This window comes from Melanaphis sacchari, unplaced genomic scaffold (genome assembly GCF_002803265.2).
Source record: "Melanaphis sacchari strain LSU unplaced genomic scaffold, SCAv2.0 Contig0_pilon_pilon, whole genome shotgun sequence".
Classification (NCBI taxonomy): domain Eukaryota; kingdom Metazoa; phylum Arthropoda; class Insecta; order Hemiptera; family Aphididae; genus Melanaphis; species Melanaphis sacchari.
Genome location: NW_020270366.1, coordinates 5,534,951 through 5,559,231, shown reverse-complemented (window position 1 = coordinate 5,559,231; position 24,281 = coordinate 5,534,951). Strand labels below are relative to the sequence as shown.

The following is a 24,281-nucleotide window of genomic DNA, read 5'->3' as shown; positions in this document are numbered from 1 at the left end:
TAATAATTGCATACGAAAAATAATTTTGAGTAAAGACGGTCTGCCTATGTATTATTAATAGTTAATTTCAATATTCATACTTTAGAAATGTATTGTACAATTTATAATATGGCAAAAGTACGCAATAACTTAAAACTAATCTACATATTTTTTAAATATTATTACATGTAATAAAATATAATAATATAAGTAAAATTTTCAAATCCTTAAGAAATATTATTTAATTACAATAAAATAACTAAAATCATTAATCTTTATTTAAAATATCCAAAACAATTATGACTAATATTTTTTTTAGTTTTTCGGGTTTTAGTCATTTTTAAACCTTAGCTTAAAATTGCACATTTTATTAATATTTAACAACAAGTTTACAAAAAAATTAACACATTCTCGTGATTAAAAAAACAAAAAAAATTGTCAATATTTAAATTAAACTTTATAAGTTTACACAGAAAAAAAAATATGACTATTTATTTCTAATTTTTGAGAATTGCTGATAAATAATTTATGTTGTATCTTATATTAGATTTTCAAGTTGTTTAGACAGTCTAAAATTTTTAGTTTAGTCAACACTTAAAGTATAAGTGCCTATAAATAGCTTAAAATTTGTTTAAATATTTCATCGAGTATAGAAAATAATGATTTAAGAAACAGTAGAATATTTCAAGTTTTTACTATAAACACCGTTTGAATATTACTTTTAAAACTAAAATTGTTAATTTACGCTAAATTTATCAAAAATTACACAAAAATTAAAAAAATCACACATTGTTTTAAAATTAATACATTCATCACTCTGCTCAGAATCTAATGGAGTGTTTTACTCAAAACTTAAATCTCGTGAATCTTTATTGGATAGTTTTAAATTTTAATTATTTTGATATTATTATTTAAACCAGAATAGTGAATAGATACTGAGGAGTCATTAGATAAATGTATGGAACACAAATTTAAAATTCGATTATAATTTCATAGACTCCAGTTTTTTATGATAATGTCAAACCTACGTGTACTTAACTTTTAAAATAATATCAAATTTATTTGTACATTATTTCTAGTAGGTACAGTCACTGAATTGCGTAATAACATAAATTAATATTATTATTTATTTTATTATATCTCTTTTACTTTCCAAGTATAATGAAGAAAAATTTATCGCACTAATACTTATGAAAATAATTTTTAAAAATAATTTAAAGTCAGTGTTTCCAAACATAGAAATAATTTTGAAGATTAATATTTTAACACCTACCGTTAACTATACTGCGGAAAGATCATTTTCTTCTTTAAAACGGATAAAAAAATACTTTCTTTCAAAATTAGGATGAGATAAATTAAACTCTTGAACAATTGTATCGATTGAAAGTGAAATGAAACAAAATATACAATTTTATAAACAATTCAAACTTTTGTAAAAAAAAAAAAAAAAAAACACAAATAAACGAAATAGTTTTTATACTATGAAGTAGATATTATGTGATAAATCAACAAGGATTAAATTTAAGTGCTTATTACATATAGTATGTTTTTCTCACATTTTTTTTTTTACACCACTAAGGTGTTTTATTTGTTCATAAATATAATATGTTGTTGTAAATGTTTTAATTGGTAGACCAAATGTATCGAAATTATCGTGATAGATTATATTTCAATAAAATATATTATATTATTGGTATACTATTTTATCGATTAGAATAGTTTATGGGCTTAACCAATTATTGTTTAGTATTAGTCTATATATAAATATATTTTTTAGTCACTATACCAAATAAGTACTTAAAATTTAAAAATACTTTTATTCATGGATAAGTTTAATAGGGCGGCAATTGCGTAAATCTGTCTCTGATTATATAATATGCGCTTGTCTACTGTAGAAAGTGTGAACATTGATCTATTTTTCTCATTTTATTTTTCAAATATTATTTTTAATTTTATTGTGAAAATGTGTAATTACTAATTACGCAGTGTTAAATTACTCTAATTCAATAATTATAGTTTTTGTTACAATATTTAATGATGACTAATTATTATTAGGGTGTGAGTAATAAAAAAATAAGTTGGGTTCATCTGTTCACTTGACGCGATTTCGGTCACATCGATTTACTAATTGATGGGCGATAAAGCAATAGGAAGTAATGATTTTTTGTTTATTGTTGTATAATCTCTATGTCATAGAAACAAGTTAAGTTGAATATATTCATAATTCTACACTAACGTACTCGTACAGATCCATTTTAATTATCAAAACTATTTAAAAGTATCATCACGTCTATAAATAGGTAGTTAATTATTAACTGTTTGTTATTGGTGCCTACTTCATATATTATTAGAACTCATACGGTGAGCAATTTTACTTTTAAAATTAACTTAATATTATCATTTTAATTAACACTTTTGCAATGTTCCAAGTATGTTGCACCTGTACAAATGTCATTGTGTAAATTAACAACCATGACAATCTACAATAACAAATCATCAATAAGTATTAAATAGGTATTCAAAAATATATTGATACTGATTCTATATATTTAGCAGGTTTAAATTTTATTTAAAAAATGTAATACTAATATTTAAATGCACCATTTGTAAGAGAAACAACAAATTATAAATATAGAATAAAGAACTCTTAAAAAAATTAACAGTTTTTATGATTTATGGATGTTTAAGTAGTCGTTCTAGATAGAATAAATTAGCTATTATATCTTTTTCAATAGCAGTAATAATAGTTTCGGCAAAGTAAAAGACGAATACATTTTCATTCCTATTAACATGAAGTCTACGGTGAGTTTCAATACATTATTTATAGTATTACATGGGGGATACATCGTATATTATTCCGTATAAAGCTAAGACATCGAAATAATCACCAATAATATACCTAATACAGTAATACCTATATCTACTACAGTACACATTAAACGGGTATTGTGCCAACAGTAAAGGAAAAATTTAAAAATAAATAAAATGCACTCTAGTGTTTTATCAGGTCAATATATTTTCTCAATCGAGGTAACTTTTATTGGGTTGAATATAGATATGGTAAAATGGTCTCGAGTAAATTCGTAATACAATTATATTATCATAGCTTTGTAGACAAAGTGCCAGATTTTTGAAGAACTATAATATAATAGCCAATATATATATATATATATATATATATATACAAGACCTTAAAACTATGATATTTTAACACGAAATGTCCAAACATATCATATAACGATGCTTAAGATTAATAACATAATACATACATATATATATATATATATATATATATAGATTCAAATTCAATAAAAATATCCGTTGGTAATATTATTTCACCATCGAATAGTAACAAGTATAATGTTTATATTATATGCATCGAAAACAGTCTGTATATAATATTAAATTAATTATATATAGGTACATAAAACATATAACATAATATTTACTTAAAAACTATGTTTATGATATTGTATAGTTGTATACACTTATTAGTCTATAATAACACGTCATTCGTTGTACATCTAAAACAGTAAAATGTAACTTTAACATGGCCATATTATAATATAATATTATATTATACACTTATTCATATCAATCTAATATTATATAGGCAATAATTTATAGTATATCTATGGCACTTAGTATAAATAATATTATACATCAACAAAATATTATAAATTTATATAACGAACGCAATATCAGTAGGTATACACTATATAACCTATGTATAGTTAATAGGTGGTACAATATTGCATATATTTTAAAATATACATGATAATCGCACATTATACTACTCGATATTTTACCTATATTTAGGCATATCTTAAAATCTTCAGCGTTCTACACAGTAAAAATTTATCGTAAAATAATACGTGGCATAATTATTTAATAATTAATCGATATTATGTACGAGTGTATTTATATACACGTTCGACAACCGCATTCTATTTCGGCCGAGGAGTGGTGATTTTGAGTTGTAAGAGTGTTTAGGTGGATGTCTCGTGTGTGTGCTTGCTAAGCTAATGGCGACAGTGGTCGCCGTTCCGGTTTTCACGTTATGGCACACATCCGGGATTTGGTCTTAGTGGGTTTTCTGCCGGAAGCAGTCTGCGGATGCTGCATGGTCGAGTTCTGGTGTTGCATGTGATGCTGTTGCCCCATGAGCCTGCGCTGCTGCAATAGCCTATTGACCACTATTCGGTACGTTGCCACCACGTTGCTCCTTGACCCTCGGGAACTGTGTTCGTCGAGCATAGTTTCGGTTATACCAAGTCCTTCCAACGCCCGTCTGGCATTAGTCTCGGTGTCGGTAAGCTCATCGCCAGCCGCCGTCGGAAAAGCGCACCACTGACCGTATACCGAGTTGTTGTTGAAACGTATCTGATACGCCGACGCTTCCCGCAGCCAGTCGGACTTGAGTACCTGATCAATGTCGAACCGATGTTCAGGAGACGTGTTGAGCATGGACTCTGTAGAATACGAAATACGTACGTATAAATAAAATTATAAATGTAATACAGTTGTTATATCATAATATGACGATATATCATATTAATAATTAGCGTATCAAATAGAGTTGTCCAGATATTTTATCTTTACAAAATTGATACCAGGATTAATTTAACAAATCTGAGAATATTTCTTCAACGGATTTATAATGCACAATTTTATTTTAATGATACTGTATAAAATGTACCGAATTCATTGAAATTTTGGAATAATTAAAACTACGCTATTTCGTAAATTTATGTATACTGCACTTTATACCTGTAGTTTTTAAATTTTTTAACTGAAAAGGGTTAGCCTTGGCTAACTTAATCTAACCATGGTGTCCTTGTGTGAATATCACAAAGAATATGATAAAAAAATGAACTCTAATTCTTATTAATAACTTATCAGGTGTCCTAGGCGTGTGTCATTTATCTATCAATCGATAATGTAGCTTACGATAAAGAGTGTGTTGAGTAATTTTATACATAAAACAACTTTTCGTCTTTTTAACTACCATAAGTTGTTAATCATTTTTTTTTTATTCTGATATGAGTCGTAGTGCCCCTAAAATGAGCTCGCAATGCACATATTGGAAACCGCTTCTTTATACATATTATATAATATAATATTAAATTTAAATAAACGATATATGATCGGGGTGTTAAGCCTAACTACTACATTTACAGCCCTTCCATTTTTACACGAGTATTGATTTGCAAAAACCAATGCATATAATAACTGTGTGTAAATGTGTATACGAGTGCAGTGTATTATGCAATCGCATATTATATAGAGTGATTAGTGATTAAACGTATACGACATGATATTATAAGTATGTTCATTGCTCATTATTTTTAAGATTTGATAATGATGTAGCCCCATCATAACTCATAAGATATCGGCAGTGGGTTTAGTGAATCACAGTACATGATAATATGTATATTATTATCGTAATATCGTCTATATATATTACCTGACTCCTATTATATTCTACGGCCTAAACCTATTATTAGAATATGTATTTTTGTTTAATATTTTTTTTTATCATACACCAATTAGGTATGTAAAAATAAATTCTTATAATATTTATAGTGAATATCGACCTGTAAATGTAATATTTAAATTATCTGCAGTTTTTAATACTGTTGTTTTCGTTATTTAAACGTTAGTAAGTAAACCAACTCATTAAATATTGTCCAGGTCAAAGTACTCAATTTACACATATTTCAGTGTTTGTGATGTGTGGATGGTTGGAAGTTCATTTGCATGAAGAACAGTCTTGATACACTACTCGTTTTTAAATCAAAATCATTATGTTAATGGTATAAATAAAAACAAACTACAAAGTTCAACTGTTCGGTTTATTCAGTGTAAATCAGTGCGTGCACACACATATAATATTATACTGACATAATATATAATATGATATATATATATATATATATATAGCTTAGGTATAAATGTAAATAATCTGCGTTGCGTATAGATCAGAAATTATCATAAATAATTGTTGTAATTTTATTAAACTTGAAAGACACGTGACATTTCGCGATTATCATCCGCTGACCAACAGAAAACCGACATTTAATTTTGTACAACAGGGGCCAATGAAACCTTTTTTAAATTTTTCTCAGGACACACACAAAATCGTACGAGATTTTTACAAAAGAACGCGTTTATGCAAATAAAAACTATAGGATTTTTGAGATCGCTATTAAAATAATTGTACCTACCTAGTCGTGTATACAACTCACAACACAATATTCATGACCAGACGTTTGACTCAGACGAATAGCCGTCCTCCAAGAACGATTTGTATATTATCAATTATTATTATTACTCATCCACTATCCTATTTATCTTGATTTCTAACCATTACCTATGAGTGACTTTAACAGCTGAGACATATAGGCGGGTGAGTTCACGTGCCCTGCCAGTATTGACCGCCTGAGCCCGGCCATGTTATCGCCGAGAAAAGGCATCGTGGCGGTGGTCATGAAGAACAACAGCACGCCCAATGACCACACGTCGACAGGACGGCCGACGTAACGCTCGTCCAGAAACAGTTCGGGGGCCGCATATGGTGGAGACCCACAGAACGTCTCTAATTTTTCGCTGTCTGTAAAACACAAAAATACATTTACAACCTCGCTATACTCGTCGTTATTGTAAATAGATAGGTGGCGATCGTTAAATTATATGTCGTCAACGTCGACAAACAGATAGAATACATGATCTATAAAATAAAAACAATATTAACAATGTTAAATAATAGATGTTAAATACTTTGAAAAATTCCCTTAGAAATTGAAAAAAATCTCGACGTAAACATGCGAATTACGAATATTATAATATATAATATAAATTAATTAATTAATTAATTAATAATAATAAATAAATATTATTATATTATTATATTATATTATATTATATTATATTATTTCATTTACGAATTTAAAGATTTCGTACATTTTCAATCCTCATCGAATAATAAGGATATTTCAGTATTTTTTTCGTTATTATGAATTTCGACTCGCCTAAAATGAATCAATAACCATAATATTCATAAAAACGGCTGTGCTTACACGTATTTATTTACACTTGATCTAAGATTTGGGTATTAATATCTTCAAATTAAATGCGAGTTTAATTTTATTATTTTTTTTACAATCAATTGCATACAAAAAATATCAAACAATTATGTATGTCGGAACATTTGATAAAACTTTTATTTAAAATTCCAATTTATACTTTACATTAGCTTTGTTTGGATAACAAAAATGTAATACAGTAATTGCAATCAATTTTAACGAAGTAAATTCGTTAAAGAAATTAAAATTTTACCACTGTTTAACATAAATGTCTATGTATATATGCATAATTATAAATATATTAATAATTATTAATAAATCATGTTTTAATGACGCCAAATAATACTCGTGTTTACGATTTTGCCACATGATAATATTAGCTATGATAACAATACAGGAACTATAATTATTATAATATAAAATAGTGTTTATTTGTACACGGCTGATAAAATATAATTTAATCTATATTGTTCAATTGGAATTTAGAGCATTAAATGCATGACGTCGCAGAGCCTTTATCGAGTTGATTTATGTAATTGTATATGTATGTTATTGTCTCGAAATCATATTTTGAAGACATTAAATCAAAGTGAGATAAAATGCTAATAAAATATTTATCATTGAAAATAAAGACAGAACAAAAATCATTACTAATTAGTAATTTACAAACTCGATTATCGATATTTTTCGAGTTCAAAGAATCAAAAATGAGCGAATTAAGCGAATAACGATCCTATTATCATTCCGTACATGACTTCTATCTCACTAGCAACAGCGATATGACGTATACTCGTGAAAGCACACAGTATGTTTGTTTTTATTTATTTATTTATCAAAATGATAATAGGCCCCACTAAACATATTATTTAACTTGATCAAATATTATGAGTATATTCGTATAATATATATTTATAAATACTTGAGACTGTGATGCTAAATCCGAAGTCTCCTAATTTGGCGACGCCTCTGGAACTCAAGAACACGTTCTCCGCTTTGATGTCTCTGTGAACGATGTTGAGATCGTGCTGTAGTATACATGTAACCGAGAAATATAGATGACAAAAATACAAATTAATAAATTATTATGGACAACGTCGATGAAACCTACGAAAAAAAATTATTCACCAGGTGTTTAACGGCCAACACGATCTGAGAGAAAATGTTTTTAGCTTCCGACTCGTGCATTCTGCCTTCGGATATTAATCTTTTAAACAGTTCCCCGGCCGCCGCATGCTCCATTATCAAATAGTATTTTGTGTACGTCTCGATTACTTCGAACAGTCTGAAATGAGATTTACTTGGTATTTTATATTCAGACGGTGGGATTAGGCAAAGATACGAACGTCCTAAGATCGTTTATTGATTTATTATGTATTATATTAATCAAACGAAGAAAAAAGAAAATAGAAAGAAGCAAAATAATGAGAATGAATAGCACCACACTCATGACAATAATACGTTGATCTATATAGATGGCCAATTTTACCGAATAACGTTTTGATGATGTATCGATTCCATGACAGAGATCTCCCGGGACAGCATTTTCTTCGCTTTCGCCGTCAATTTCGTCTTATCTAATATTTTGATTGCCACTCGTTCTGAAAGTATTCAATAAAAGAAAATTCGTATTATGCATTCATTGACTATAAAAGTATGGCCTATGAAATGAAATATATCAATTTTTTCATTGTTATTTATATATATATATATATATATAACCCGTTTTGCTATAGAAAATGAGAAGATCGTATAAACTAGTTTGTAACTATTTTTATGGGGAAACGTTCAAGTACATAAAATATTATTAATAGTTATTATATGAATTATTTCGATTATTTAATATTAGTTACATTATTTTAGACAATATTATATATTTCGCTATCATGAGACTACTGACTTTTGCATTTTATTTTGACAATATAAATACCTATAATATATAATAATTTATTTTTGTATACATTATTGTGCACATTTTGAATATTAAAAATTAATTATACAATTGCATAATGCTATAAAAATTAAATACCATACAATTTTTTACGACTAATAAATGTTTGTAAATATGTTAAATAGTATAATTTAATTCGTTATCTACGAAAAAAATTATTGAGTTGATGTATAACTAATTATTATTATTAGTTATTTTTTTTCCATAGTAAAATTACATCTACAACGTCACTCGTCCCTATAATTATTTTTTATCATAAATATTCTATCAACAACAAAGTAAACATATAAACATAAAAAAGGATAGCCTGGTGATCAAAACTTGATACTGAAAAAAAATGCATTCAAAGTTGCAAAATGTAATTTGTGGATTACTCAAAGTTATTAGCACTAAGTGTACATTATGCTTATACTTTATAGGCTGCACTTAATAATAAAAATAAAGCGAATCAATATTTATGTGTTTTTAAAATTATTGATTATTTAGTGTCATTTATAATTATTGTCAAAGTGTTTCATTTGATCTCTTTAATCAGTCAAGGTCGGAACATATGTACCTTTGGTCAACTCGTGGTATCCAGTTTTCACTTGTGAAAAATTGCCTTTGCCCAGCTCCCCGCTCAGCTTGTACAGACCGATCCTTTTTCCTACGGCCGTATCGGTTTGCCATTTCCGGTCGTTGTCCAAATTATCGATCGCCTTTCGGTATGCTAAAATCAGTAAACAAAAAACAAAAACATGAACAAAACGGCGTAGCTAGGTGCTAAATCGGTAGCTGCGGTATTTATAATTCATATAAGTGTTCGTGCGTGGACTTACCTGTTAACTTTGTTGGAGACGCCTTTTCCTCGGAAGACTCGCACAAGGTCATCGTCGTAACGTCATCGCGTGTTCTCTGAAACAAACCGAAACATATAATGTAACGTATAGAACACATATTCGCACTCTTCGTGGTCCTGCCCTTCTCCTATTATTGTTGTTATTTTTTTTATATAAGTATCTATAGTAGAGAAGTATAATATTATTATATAATATATAGTGCAGTATAATAGTTTATTTCTACACTAACGCCATTCTCAATGTATACAGAGAAGTCCCATTGATACGGTACGATGTGCATTTTATACTTAAATACCTATCTATAAAATCATTTGTACTCAATTTATACTTGTATTACCTATATTTATATATAGGTGGTAATAATAATAATAATAATAATAATAACTACACGCACCGTTGTACTTAGGCATACCCCCCAAACATTCATATATATTTATACATAAGTACTTATAAACTGTATTATAGTGACGAACACGCGAGACATGGAAAGCAAAAAGCAACTGCCATGAATTATGTCTGACGTATATAATCTTTATTATAACGATTATTATTATATCGGACGTAATAAACAATAACTATTATATTATAATATACCGATAATGCTAATGGTATTTTTTTTTACATATCAATTATAATGGTTCGGGAAAAAAAAATTTATTTGACATAAATGTTTTACACTCTATAAACTAGTTCCTTCGATTATTTTATCATTATTGTTATTATTATTATTATTAATGTGCATTTATTATTTATTTTTAGTTATAGATTCTGAGCGGTCAGCGTGGCGATAAATGTATTTTATTTTGATCTATTTTAACTGCGATAACAGTACACTTTTGACCAAAATCCGTATTACCTAGACAGTATTGTGTATAATGATTTATACTCGTAACATTTTAACTTAGAAATGGTCAATAAAATTACTTTGACGCGATAAATAGATAATTTTTAGCCTTATTTTATGTTAACACAGCAATATATTTTTGTAGGTACTTTGACTGCGTGGTTATGTCGTCATCGATACGTTATTTTTCCTAGATAATAAATTCTGCAACAATGTGTACGATGTTCAACATTCTCAGCTCAATTTTAGTCTCGTTCTAATTAACGTGATAATTACTCACGCACAGACATAATAAATTAATACATCTACATGATATGAATACGCGACGTTGAAATCGAAATCCAAGCGGCGGGAAATCGAATACACTATGCTGCATAATAGTTTTATAATATTATTCCGCAATAGAGACCTAATTAGCCAGCGTGCTCGGAGACCCAAAATAAAGTCCCTCGAGTAAATTAAAAACGAATAATTTACCTATATATGTAACTAACATTAAATTGCATCACTCCGAACTTGTCGATGAATCTCTATCGATGGGAGAAGACGTGCGCAAAGTTACGTGGGCAAGAGGTTTTCGTCAAAGAAATCATGCTATAATACTTTTATAATCACATAAAATGTTTATTATTCAAACAATATATAGATTGTACTTGAATATTAAAAATGTAAAAAAAAAAACAAAAATAAAAAAATATTATAATGTACTTAAACGAGAACGGTAATGATATAAATCAGTGGCGTGATTATCAATACTTCTATAGTAGTAAGACCAAACTATATTGTTTTTAAACAAAGTAACTCCCACCTTATAGTCATTAGAAAAGTTCGATATACTTTCCATTATATTAAAATTTAAATATATACGTAAAGGCTTGCAGAAAAATGACGATTCGAGACCAAGAAGAGGGTGAGAACTGAGAGTCGGGAACTCAATATTATATTGACCAGTATAATTTATTCAAATATACATATATACATATATATATATTAAGTAATATAATAGGGATTCTATTACAAAAACAATTAGCCTATTCTTAATTTTAGAATTTTTACATTAGAATATCTGTATTTAATTAGTTACATTATACTTGGTGGTAAAACAGGTTGTGTATTGTTTAAAAACATTAATTTATTTAAAAAATGTTCATAGTCTACAGTTGCCTTTGATTGTTAGTGGTTTTTTGATGAAGTATACTATGTGATACGTAGGATGGAGGCACTGTACAATAATGCATTTGATTGTCCTCAAAACAACGCATATGACGCATATTGGTTTTCGTGGTTCCTTGGTGCAGAAGATATTGAGATAGAATGTGTTTTTCTGTTATAGTATCTCATCATAATATTACATAATACAAATGATATTAATATATTATTGTTCATTATTGTCGCTTTACATTTTTCGTAAAGGTTTTCCACAAAAATATAACACCATAATGATCTAAACTCGAATCTTACGTATACGTAAGATCATTACATTATTCAGTCGGTTGACGGCAAATTGGAATTTTGTAAACAATTTTATTCATAATATAATAAAATATATAGTTGTGATAATTATTTTTGAATTTTTCTATAAATGTTTTAATCAAACAAAAACATGAGTAGGTGTACTTGTAAACTTACTAAATTAATATTAAGGATTATTTAAAATGTGCATTGGATAAGTTACGATCACCTCCAAACACAAGTTTCAATATAGGCATTACGAAACCTCCAAAATATTATTTTCTAGAAAATAAAATCATATAATGTCGATTTGCGGATACTGATATATACATACACGATATGCTGACATATTTTTTGTTTCGATCGCATTCCTCCGGAAACGAATAGCGATTATTACAAATCATCATTGTACGATGTATTTTTTGATGCTCAGATATTTGGAACGAATAATAATAAAAGTACACTTTTAAAAACATACTTCCAAAAAAAACCAACACATATAAACGCGGAAGAGCGTGGACAATGATTTCTATCCAGCGAGATATTCGGAATTTTCTTAAAACACAATAAACAGGTTTTAAAGGTGAAATTCAACTGCGTTACGCGGTGATTAGCGCTCTAGTAGATCCGTTTCATAACCTATTCTAAATTTCAATTCAAGGTCGTATGGTGAATAATAATAATGTATTCTCGTTTTCGTAGCTACAAGTGTTAAAGTCTGATTAAAGTTATAAACAAAAATTATATTAAAACGTAACGACCGCGTGTAACAAATTAAATTGTTACATATATCATAATATGGATTCGGTGGATCCTTACTCACCTAGAAGCACAATTGAGGCATATTATTAAATATCATATTTGTTTAAGATTAATAAAACCACTGTACATAGGCGTGCTCAGAGTTCCCGATCAAGTACAACACATATTATTTCTATTTTGTTGATGTCTATTGATAACTTTTATTTTAAGGAACATTTTCAGAAAACTTTTAGCCAATAGGTACATTGTTTATTTATCAACACCAAAAATAAATATCTATTTTATTATTGTTTTAATTTTAAACATAGAGTATAATCATATCACGAACACGCAAAAAAACTAAAAAAAAAAGTTTGGCGTTACAGAAAGAGCAGATGCAGCCTATGCTCTGCATGTGCTGCAACCATGCGCGCGCCTATGCACATGTATATAAGAAACGTTAACTCTCTTCAGAAATATTGAAGTAGAATATTATGTAAAGTTCTTTTCGTGAGAAACATCCAGGAAATCGAGAGAAATTTTTCATGGACACCATAATGACAGCGGTTGCCTATCGTGTACGTAAAGTTTATAATACATTTTATGTACGTCATTATTGTACCAAGCTAAGCTGCTGTTTGTGTTTTAATCATATGAGGTGTATACATATATATTTATGTGCCCATATTCTTTCTTTTGATAAATTAATAAACTTCAACTGAGTTTAATGGGTTGATATTTTTCATGACTATATAATAATATAATATACGATAACAATATCATATTATATTTTATCACGCGAACGCTACGCCGATCGAATTTTCTGAATTTTCAGCAAACAATGGGAAATCCTAACCAGAGAATTAAAGTTGTCATTCTAGAGTGATCAAACGGGATGCAACAGTCGCCATATTACATTATACTACGATAAAAGGTATGTAAACTTTAATATTTATATGCTGTAACATAATATCAACATAGTTGTATGTGATCATTAATGTTTTTTTCAAAATATCAAAAATACATGTAATACTATATTATACAATAACAATACCTATACAACTAAAACAGTATAGTCTAACACTAATGGAAACGTGAATTATTAATTTCTGACAGTTATGTACACAAATTATATCTATATTGATAAACTTGTTCAAAACCTATATAAGTGGATACATTTTGAAATAAATTATTTACTGTAAGTTGCAGTACCGTTGTTGTGTTTTGTTCTATGCGTGTTGCGTATTTTGTTCTAACATTAATCTAAAAACAGTATTTTATCTAAGGTTATGGTAAAGTTCTTGTGCATGATAATTTTACGATAATTTTCATCCACCGTTTTTAATTTTTTTGTTTTTTAACTTATATTGATAAACACCAAAGATTAAATATATAATAGCAACACTAGCAACACAATAATGCATTTTATTATCATATCATTATTTTTAACTTTAACTCTGTTCATTAAAATATCATAATCAAACATGTGTAAGCTGTTTGGAATAAATATTCATTTTTTTATATGGAAATTCGGAAGAGACTATTTATAAATAACTAAATTAGATATTTTAGACTATTTCCACAACCGATGGTAGTTTTAAACTTTTAAACCGTTGTTTACAACTACAGTACACATTTATATGTAGACGTTTATTCAAATTAATTTAGATGCTTATACCGAACGTAAGTCTATACTAAATAATATTATTGTCGTACGCAAACAGAACACGATGTCGATTGGACAGTCAAATCAGATCTAGCCATAAATAGGTAAATGCATACGATTTGTGCACGTGTATACGCGTATCACGAGCCAGAGACTTAATACATATATTGTAGGATACTGTGTATCGCGTAGGAAGTACAGTAAAACCTCTCTATAACGGAATCGTTTGGGACCAACATTTTTTCCGTTATAAAGAGTTTTCCGTCATAGAGAGGTAGAAAATTATATATTATTTACACCGAGACTATTGACATTTTCCGTCATAAGAAGGATTTCGTTTAATAGAGAGTCTATTATAGAAAAGTTTTACTGTATATAGGTACTAGTATATAGGTACTCACAACGGGTTTTCTCCAGCAGAGTTTCGGCATCTTTTGCGTTGCCGCGGAACACGATCGCAAATTATTCTCGTATTTTTCGGTATCCGGATCGATGATTATAATATCACGTTGACGCGCCGTCGACGACAGTACAGAATCTATCGCAACGTTTCGTTCATCTTGTTATGACGCGGAAACAACAGAAAACAAAAGTGCTTACCATAATATTATGTGTATATTGTGTGCACTATTTTATTAGAGGAACGACGATAACGAGACAATCTAGCATAGGTGCGCCCGGCAGAACGAGTAGCAGAAAAACACGCGGCGTAAGCTAAACTTTATATCAAATAACTGCGAACGCGCAAACTTCGCACTCCCGCGACGGAGAGCAGCGAATAAACGTCTACCGTTTGGCCTCTCGACCAGACCGTACGCGAGATTAAAAACGCCGTGTACGACGCGTAAATGTGTGCGCGCGCGCGAGTGTGTGTATGTGTGTGCTTACCTATACACTTTGAGTCCTGCGTCTTATCGCCCTAATAATAGTGATAATAACCCACGTATATGACCCACGCGGTAAAGAAGATATGATATGAGGGGTAATGGTGCTAAGTACATAACAATATAATACACGGGTAGGTACACGTGTGGAAAATAATTAGTGTCAGTTAGTTTTTCTATTTTTACTCAACAACGTACCGTTCACTGATAATGCGATATTTATATATAAATATATTGTATTATTATCGAGATAAAAAAAAAAAAAGACTCCTAATCCCTATTTCGCTTAAAACCAATAAATTGGCGAACCACAAGTTCACATTTCCGTGCATCTAAGTGCATTACCACGCATAAATCGCATGTAATACACACATCCCACCGTGACGAGGCAACAGGGAAACGAGAAAAATTGATCGGAATAAAATCAAAAATAATTTTTTGAAACATGACGTTTCTTAGTATAAGCGCTTTTTATCATCGGAGTCACTCTTTTGTGGCATGGATCCAGGAAAGTCCTTGATCGTTGGCAGATTTAGCTCAAACTCGGTTTTATTCTGTGAATTCCTAACTTTGTCGATTTAAAGAGTGACCAAGTGAACCATTCGATTAAGTGGCCAAAATAAGTCAGAGGATGACACTACTTAATCCAGAAAATTCGTACGTTTTGCATTTTTTAAGTTTTAATATAACTGTTAGTTACTACGGTATTGTCCTGTGCTGTTATATATCTCATATTTCAATTGTTAATAATTATCTACTACTTACTAGTCTTGTTAAATTATTGTAAGTTCCCTTAAATTTCAACCTATTTTAAATTTTTTATTTAAATTGCAGCACAGGTACCTAATCTATATTTTGTATATGCGTAAATTATGGTTTAAATATTTCTTATTTACACGTAAATCAGAGCTAAGGATATTTTTTTTAAATCAATATTTCCCTTCCATTTTTATATGACTAACCTTTTTCAGGGGCGCAATTCCCTACTCTTATTATTGTAAACGTGAAATTATATCTTGAGCGGCTAAACAACTTTGTGCATGTGGCAAACTTTCTAAATATTGGTATAAAATGTTAAAATTTTTGAGAGAAAAAATGTGTAGTGACTTATAAAACTATGAAAATATATGATATTGTACATTTTAAATTTCTATACGTAAGTTTAGATACCTTAAGTAGTTATGTTTTTGTTATGTCCGTTCTTAGTTACATGTACATATGATTATATTATGATCGATAATTTGGTTAATAAGGAAAATGAAAATAAATATTATTCGTAACATATCGTTATAGGTTGCCAAGTCATTTTAATAGTATACGTAGAGTTATAATTTATTGTTCAAAATATGTTAGAAATTTAGTACACTCGCAAATTGGACTCTTCTGACTTTTTTATTAAATAACCAATAAATATTAGGAAAACAAAAATAATTTTTCAAAATCTAAGAGGGATTGATAATTTCAACCAAATTAAGAAAAGAAAATGGAATATTACCTACTACTAAAATAAGTGGAGCGATTTTATCCCCCATAGGAATACCTAACTTAACCTCTACGTCGACCACTGGGAACTATTTTATACAAATTAAAACTTGAGATTTTTCAGTGGATTAATTTATAACCGTTGCTCCGACTATAATATAATACATAGATTGAATTTCATCTCATCAAATGATGTGTAGTAGTCGTCATCGTCGTCTAACATGCTATACTATTTACATATACACATGCAATATAAATATTACTGTGAGTATAATATGTCTTCTTTCATTATATGATTTATAGACAAGTAAAATACAAGTGATTTATACAGATATGACCATGACCGGTGAGCGGTGGCGATGTGGTGAACAATGTGTTTTCCGAGCATCGATTTCTATCGATCGTGACATTTGCATAACCGGATGGTATGAAAAACAATTCGATTACAATCACTCGTAACGCGATTCGCTTTGTTTTTCGTCTCTTTTGGAAATTGTTGTGACACAGAACAGTGACTACGAATTTCATAAGTACTATTTTAATGAGTGTCCGTGCAAAGGCCGAAATGCGAAACCTTAATACTAATAGTACCGTTGTTTACCGTCGATAACAAACAAAATTATTTTATTACACTAAACTATAATTTACTGTGTATAATATTTAACTTTTTTATTTTTGTTTACTTAAATTTTTTTTTCTAATATCGACTCTATAATTTAAGAATTTTTGGATAATTTAGATAATTAAAAATACAATATTTACATGCATACACGATGTACCCATAATTATACCGTGAAAAAATAAATAGGAATAAATAACTCTTAGATAAACTACAATGTCAAGAAATATTAAAATTATTATTTCACTGACCACTATTAATGTATTATTACATAACCAAATAATAATAATATAATAATAAAATTCAAAACATTCAAGTATATTTTACTAATTAAATTATATTTATCTATTCAAAAAATATTAAATTTTATCGAACTACTATTCAAATTATTAATTTATTATAGCCAAAAATAATTATGTTAATATAGTCATATTTTAGTTAGCATTATATAAGCTTCGTAATAAGATTATAGTTAAGAAGTTACGAAAAAAAAGTTCATATTGAATATAATTTCAAATTTGAAAATTTTTAAGACAATAAAATTATCATAAGATTTGTTTTAATCTACAAAAAAATGCAAATTGATTATACTGTAAATGGTAAACAAAAAATAAATAATTGAATAATATAAACCACTCATTTGAATAACTTAATGGTAAACGTCCGCCAAAAGCTGACTTTTCAAACACTTTATCATACAAAAATTAAGTATCAATAATAAGTTTATAACTTTGTTTTATTACAGTTTTATTCATATAAATATACATTTTGCTACAGTTGTGTAACAAAGCGTGGGTATTTTGGTAGTTATCCAAAATGTCACATATGTAATATATAAATAAAATAATAATATAAAAACAAATGAACAAGCAAAAGAAACCGAGATGAATGACCGACCTATTATAAACGAAAACTTTGGTTTTTATTAGTTTTTCAAAAATATTTTTTTTAGTCGACACACGATCTACATTATATTATTATACTCCAACGTAATAATAATCTATGTATAATATTTTATCGGTGTCAGTCGATTTTTTTTTAAACCGTTTAAAATAACTAGATATAATAATAACCCTATATATAAGCTACTATTTTTATATATATCAATTTGCACCCGAAGACTTTTTTCTTAAGAACTAACAAGGCTTATTATTGTTTTGCTTTTAATATTCAAATTAAAATGAAAATAAATTAATTTTTTTTTTTTTTTATGTAACATTTAATTATATATCAAATTCAGTAAGAACAACTAAAAAATCAGAATAGCAAACTATTTGCAACGATATAATATAATTTCAACAATAATAACAACAGTGGAACACACAAGGTGCCCGACAAAGATCACCTACCCTGCACTATGACGGAAATGTCTTCTTTCATAAAAATGTAATTCTACGAAATTCTTCTTTTCTCTAGTATCAGTACAATATATAATTTTACAAAAGTTGTTATTATTACCTACTGTGAAAAAAATCCTGTGTAGGATATTGCCTAGCAACACCTATATTAATAGTAGTTACAGTAATATTATAGTAACAATTATTTTATATTATAAAAATGATAAATTTTTTATTTACGTATAATATATATGGTAAAATTAATTATAGCACTTTGCATGTTAAATATCATCACATAATATTATGGTTATACCATTATATGCTATACACTTAATACATACCTAACATACAAGTCATGTGTGTATACACATGTATATATTACTTTTTTATATATTATAGAGCATTTATTTTGATGATCAAATTAATCAATGAAATTATCATGTTCACTCCACGTCCATTTACTACTCTTAACTTTACAATAAACAAATGCATGTTATTTATCAGTATAGAACATAGGAGTGGGTATATAACAATATATCTGAAGTATCTAGTTTGAATGATAGACTAAAATAAAATAAATTGATATCCACCAGACGGTCGTAATGGGTGATTAATTAAAATCTAATAAAACGTAATTATGTGTAATGCGCACTAATGTATATAGTAGATCTATATACAGTTATACACTTTTAAAAACAATATTCTTTTGTGATAAAATAATATATTTTTGCCATTTATTTATATCCATTCATACTTCATATTAATCTTATTCGCCTGTATATACTACTGTATAAACTGATATATTCAAGAACTAACGTCAAGTTAATAAAACAATACGTAAAAATCAATAATATTTTGTATTGATGGTGGTACATCCATTTATACTTCAGATCCGTCGTTATGTCAATAGATACCTTAAACATTACAAACCAAATGACTGTTTTCCTTACACTTACAATATATAATCCAATTAATTATAACAATTAACTTTAAAAATGTTATTTGATTAATAATAACTACTAACCATCGTCCACCACAAATGAAGGCAACTTCTGAGTCATTACACGCACAACTTCACTTTACGGTGGTAATATAACATATTACGTTTATTACTTAGTTTTTTGATAAATATTAAACTTCATTAAAATTCAATTAATTTTAATGTTTTTAATTTAATTTTCAATTGAGTTATTTATTAATTATGATGTTTTAAGATACTTATTATTTTTAATTATTACAATGTTATTAAAATATTATTAAAATAATGTAAACTGTACCATTTTAAATACTATGTACATGTTTGAATTTCTATTTGTTTTCAAATTATCATTTATTAATTATTACTAACCATTAACCAATTACTAAACACATTATATATCCAATGCATATATCAGATGGTTTTTTTTCTTTTTAACATAAGACATTCGTTCTTTCAAAAATTATTCACGTGTTTAAACATATTAATAAGCTATATAAAAAAACCAATATTTTTAAAATAATGAATTTTTTACGTTAAGTAAATTATCTTGCATCACCGTGTACTAATTATTATAATATACATATACATGCGCAGACTCCAAAAGTAAGTAATGCCCATATATTATTATTGGTCTTCTTTATTAAAACTATTAGACTTTTTTTTAAGCTTAATGTGCTTTTAATATACATTTAATAGAAAAATATAAGTTGCACACTACCATACATAATTTCTGAGAGAGTAGTCATGTTGGGTTAACATTCAAGTTAAAATACAATCAAAAAAGAAAAATAAATGAATAATATTATCGACAATAGATGATTGCAAGTTTTACTTTATAAATTGTAAATTGAACATTTGATTCTCAGTACACAATTACAATTAACTCATGAAAATTTTTAATATATAATACTAGTCACAACACGTCTCACGTTGAACTTCATACAGACTTTTAACAATAGAGTGTACCACAGTGAATTATTTTAATTTTTCAAATTTATTTTAAAAATATAAACCAAAATTGATTTTGGTAATCAAGGTATATTCCATTCAATATTAATATATGGACGATTTTTAAATTTGATTGAAATATTGGGCACTTTGGCCCAAGGTTAGGTGTCTTAGTTAAGAAGCCACACACTAGTGACACTGAACTTGGGGTTATCTTTTGAGAATTACGTTAAAAGATCACGACGCCATTTTTTTTAAATCTATATTAAGGATTTTCAGGAGATCAAGGTATATATAAGCTTTTTATTAGTAAATTTTCATGGTTTTCCTATTTAAAACATCTCTATGTTGCTGCATCTGTTTCTTTTTCAATTGTTTAAATGCAAAAGGTTTTGTAATAGGGTTTTCTATTAGGGTTTTTTCCCTTTTTTTTTGAAACAAAAGGGAAAGCATTTGTAATTTTTCAAAGTGAAATAAGCACTGATATAATAATTTCTTTTTTTTTTTTATACTTAGTTATCGGTGAAAACATAGGCTATTGGGATTTATAATACACAATTTTACAGTTGTATTTATAATAATGACTTAACCCAGCAAGTAGTATATTTCCATAACTTGAATAAAGATTTTTTCCGCATTCTTATTATAAGTATAAAATGAAATATATAAAACAGTCTTTAAATTTAATTATTATTTGAATAGAGTTAGATAATTTATTCAAGAACTTAAAATTTATATTTTTTACTTCCTTCAAGAATATATTATATAATTATAATTAGAGATAATATACATTCTTAATGTGTTTAAAGTTTACCAATTGTAATTTTAATCTCCTCCATTTTGGCCGTAATAGTTTCACGAATTCAATAGTTCGTCGTAAAGATGTTTTAATTGGTTTCCAAATAGTTTAGTAAATAATAGCATCGCAATCCACAAAACGTGAAATTTAAAAAAAAAATTTTATGAATTGCAAAATTCAGACAAATATAGGTACCTAGGTATAAATAATATATTAAATACTATGTATATATATACAACTTAATACAGTCTAAAAAAGGTAAATCATATACTGCCCATGTGGCATATATTATGTCACATAATACGTGTTACATGTAAAAAGCATTACATATTACGTTTTATTCAATTTTTGTAATTGGAACGTTTCCGTGGTAATTTTCATTACCCTAATTTTGTTTCGAATAACTTTATAATAAATAAACTATATACAATATGTGTTGTAAATTAAATCAATTGCATGTTATATATTATGCTTTATAGGCAGGTATCTAGTTCAAATTTAACACGCAATAAAAACCATAAGCTGATTTCGGGAAGGTGTAAAAAAGATTTATCTCTGTAATCCGATTATAGGCATTAAATTTATTATTATCTATGAAATGTTTTTCAATTTTAAATAAACGATTGAGGAGGAGGAGGATAACAAAATATTTTTTTCTGGTTTCAAAATATTACAAAAATGACTAATTATTTGTTAAGTTTAATTTCAGAAAAGTATTGGCCTCACTGAAAAAAATCCTAGTGGAAACCAAAAAATCAAAAAGTATTACTAAGAACATACTATATTATAGTAAAATAAATATTAAGTAGGTATTAATTATTAAATACTTAACCTTAACCAGTAGATACACAATATTATCACATGACTCCGATTCGGCGTTAGACGTCTTTATCGAACTTTCAATTGCTTTTGAGTTTATCAACGCTAAACTAAAAAAATAAATATTGTACAGCAACTGCAGGCAGTTGGAATTTGAGGACGAATTATCTCTTACCAATTCATACATGCGAGATTGCATATTATATCAAATAGCCAGGTATTGTAGTATGTATAGGGACACTCTATCTGTGTGCACACTAATAATTTACATTATGACTGCGTTGTATAAAGTATTAAATTAATATGTATGTTAACACAAAAATCTAGTTTTTTTTTAGATTTTCGTTTTATTCTACGAGTTAGTTACATAGTGTCCATATTTTGGCCACCTATGTACGCGTCTCAAAGAACTATTCTTTAAATACTCTGGTAATGTATATGTGTGTATGTGTGTGTGTGTGTGTGTGTGTGTGCATGAAGGTTGTATTTTTTTTTGTCAAACAATTTTATTATATTTAAAACCGTGTTTCTTTTTTTCTGTTTGTGTTAAAAACAACTATAAAATATAAAATATGACTGTACATATATTATCATAATATATAATGTTTACCAACTCGATACCACTGGTAAAGTATATTACTTACAGATAACAGTGGATACCTTAATTACAAGGTATAATTTTATTATAACTCCATCGGTCATTGTAACATATCGTTCGCTCACGCAGTACTATTATGATAGTCAATTGTTATTTCATAAAATTTTAAATGGTATTTAATATTTCCATTTTGAAATCTGCACATAGCAAAAACTATTGCTTTGTATTATATACCTAGTCACTGTTATATTTAAAAAAAAAAATTGATGTCTTACTAATATACAAATTGTACATGATAAAAAATTAAAATAACTATGGTTAACAAACCTGTGTGCCACAAGTCAAAAAGTAAAAATTATGAAAAGACAATTAAAAACATTGATATTAACATTATTTTTTATAAATTACTAATAGCTAATTGTAAAATATTAATTAATTATTCGAGTTATGTAATTATAAACTATTTTATGTGTAAATGACTACCAAATGATTTTAAATTTCAATAATAACAATAAAGTATGTTACAATAAATAACAATAAATATTACCTAAGGATTCATTTTTCATACAATTTTAATAATATAAACACTATACAATCATGATTAAATTATTGTTATTATTTTTAGTGGATTTTTTAATACATATATTTTTTAACCCTGGACTTTTATCAGTTGTATATTTTTTCTTTGGTTATTTTAAATTTAGATTTTATTTTAGTACCTAATATGTTTTCATTGATATTTTGTACTATATTGAATTGAATCATCCCTAGACGGCCTAGATCAATTAGTATTTAGTTAACCAGTTTATTTTTAGTTAAGTGTTGATAAACCTAACTTATCCATACTCAAAATGCAATATTATATTGACGTATTACATTGCCCTCGGACCGCTAACTTTTATTGCATAAACCTAATGTCTAATCTATCGGACATAAACCTTATATTTATAAAATAATAAATAGTAATATAAAATAAATAATTCTTCAAAAATCAGGAAAAATCAACTTTGTTAATTGTTTAACCTTGATTTTAGAGGACGAAAATTATGTGTGTTTGAGAGCTGTAAATAGATATAGGAACGCTATAATACTTCATAAAATGTTTTTATTTATGTATCCATAAAATTAAAATTTTATAATCACTTAGATTATATAATGAAAACCAAGAGCGATAACGTATTTTAGGGAGACTTAAATTTAATATTTACGATTAATTTAATATCTTTGATACCATTTTAGATGTAGACGCTTTAATTGCCCTA

At 27.6% G+C, this 24,281-nt stretch overlaps 1 protein-coding gene across 2 annotated transcripts in view; it reads right to left on the bottom strand.

Annotated features, from left to right (window-relative positions):
- Positions 1–3,630: 3,630 nt before the first annotated feature.
- Positions 3,631–24,281, bottom strand: part of LOC112595293 (serine/threonine-protein kinase NIM1-like) — a 38,773-nt gene continuing 18,122 nt past the window's right edge. Inside the window, exons 1-8 of one of the 2 annotated variants that reach the window (XM_025340438.1) lie at positions 14,956–15,352; positions 9,831–9,906; positions 9,569–9,721; positions 8,551–8,662; positions 8,190–8,346; positions 7,984–8,089; positions 6,353–6,592; positions 3,631–4,451 (exon numbers count right to left, since the gene is read on the bottom strand). In XM_025340438.1, the coding sequence (XP_025196223.1) occupies positions 4,033–4,451; positions 6,353–6,592; positions 7,984–8,089; positions 8,190–8,346; positions 8,551–8,662; positions 9,569–9,721; positions 9,831–9,906; positions 14,956–14,985 (1,293 nt within the window). In that variant the 5' untranslated portion in view covers positions 14,986–15,352 and the 3' untranslated portion in view covers positions 3,631–4,032. Of the gene's footprint in view, positions 4,452–6,352; positions 6,593–7,983; positions 8,090–8,189; positions 8,347–8,550; positions 8,663–9,568; positions 9,722–9,830; positions 9,907–14,955; positions 15,353–24,281 lie in introns of those variants that run through there. The other variant, XM_025340447.1, reaches the window with a different exon arrangement.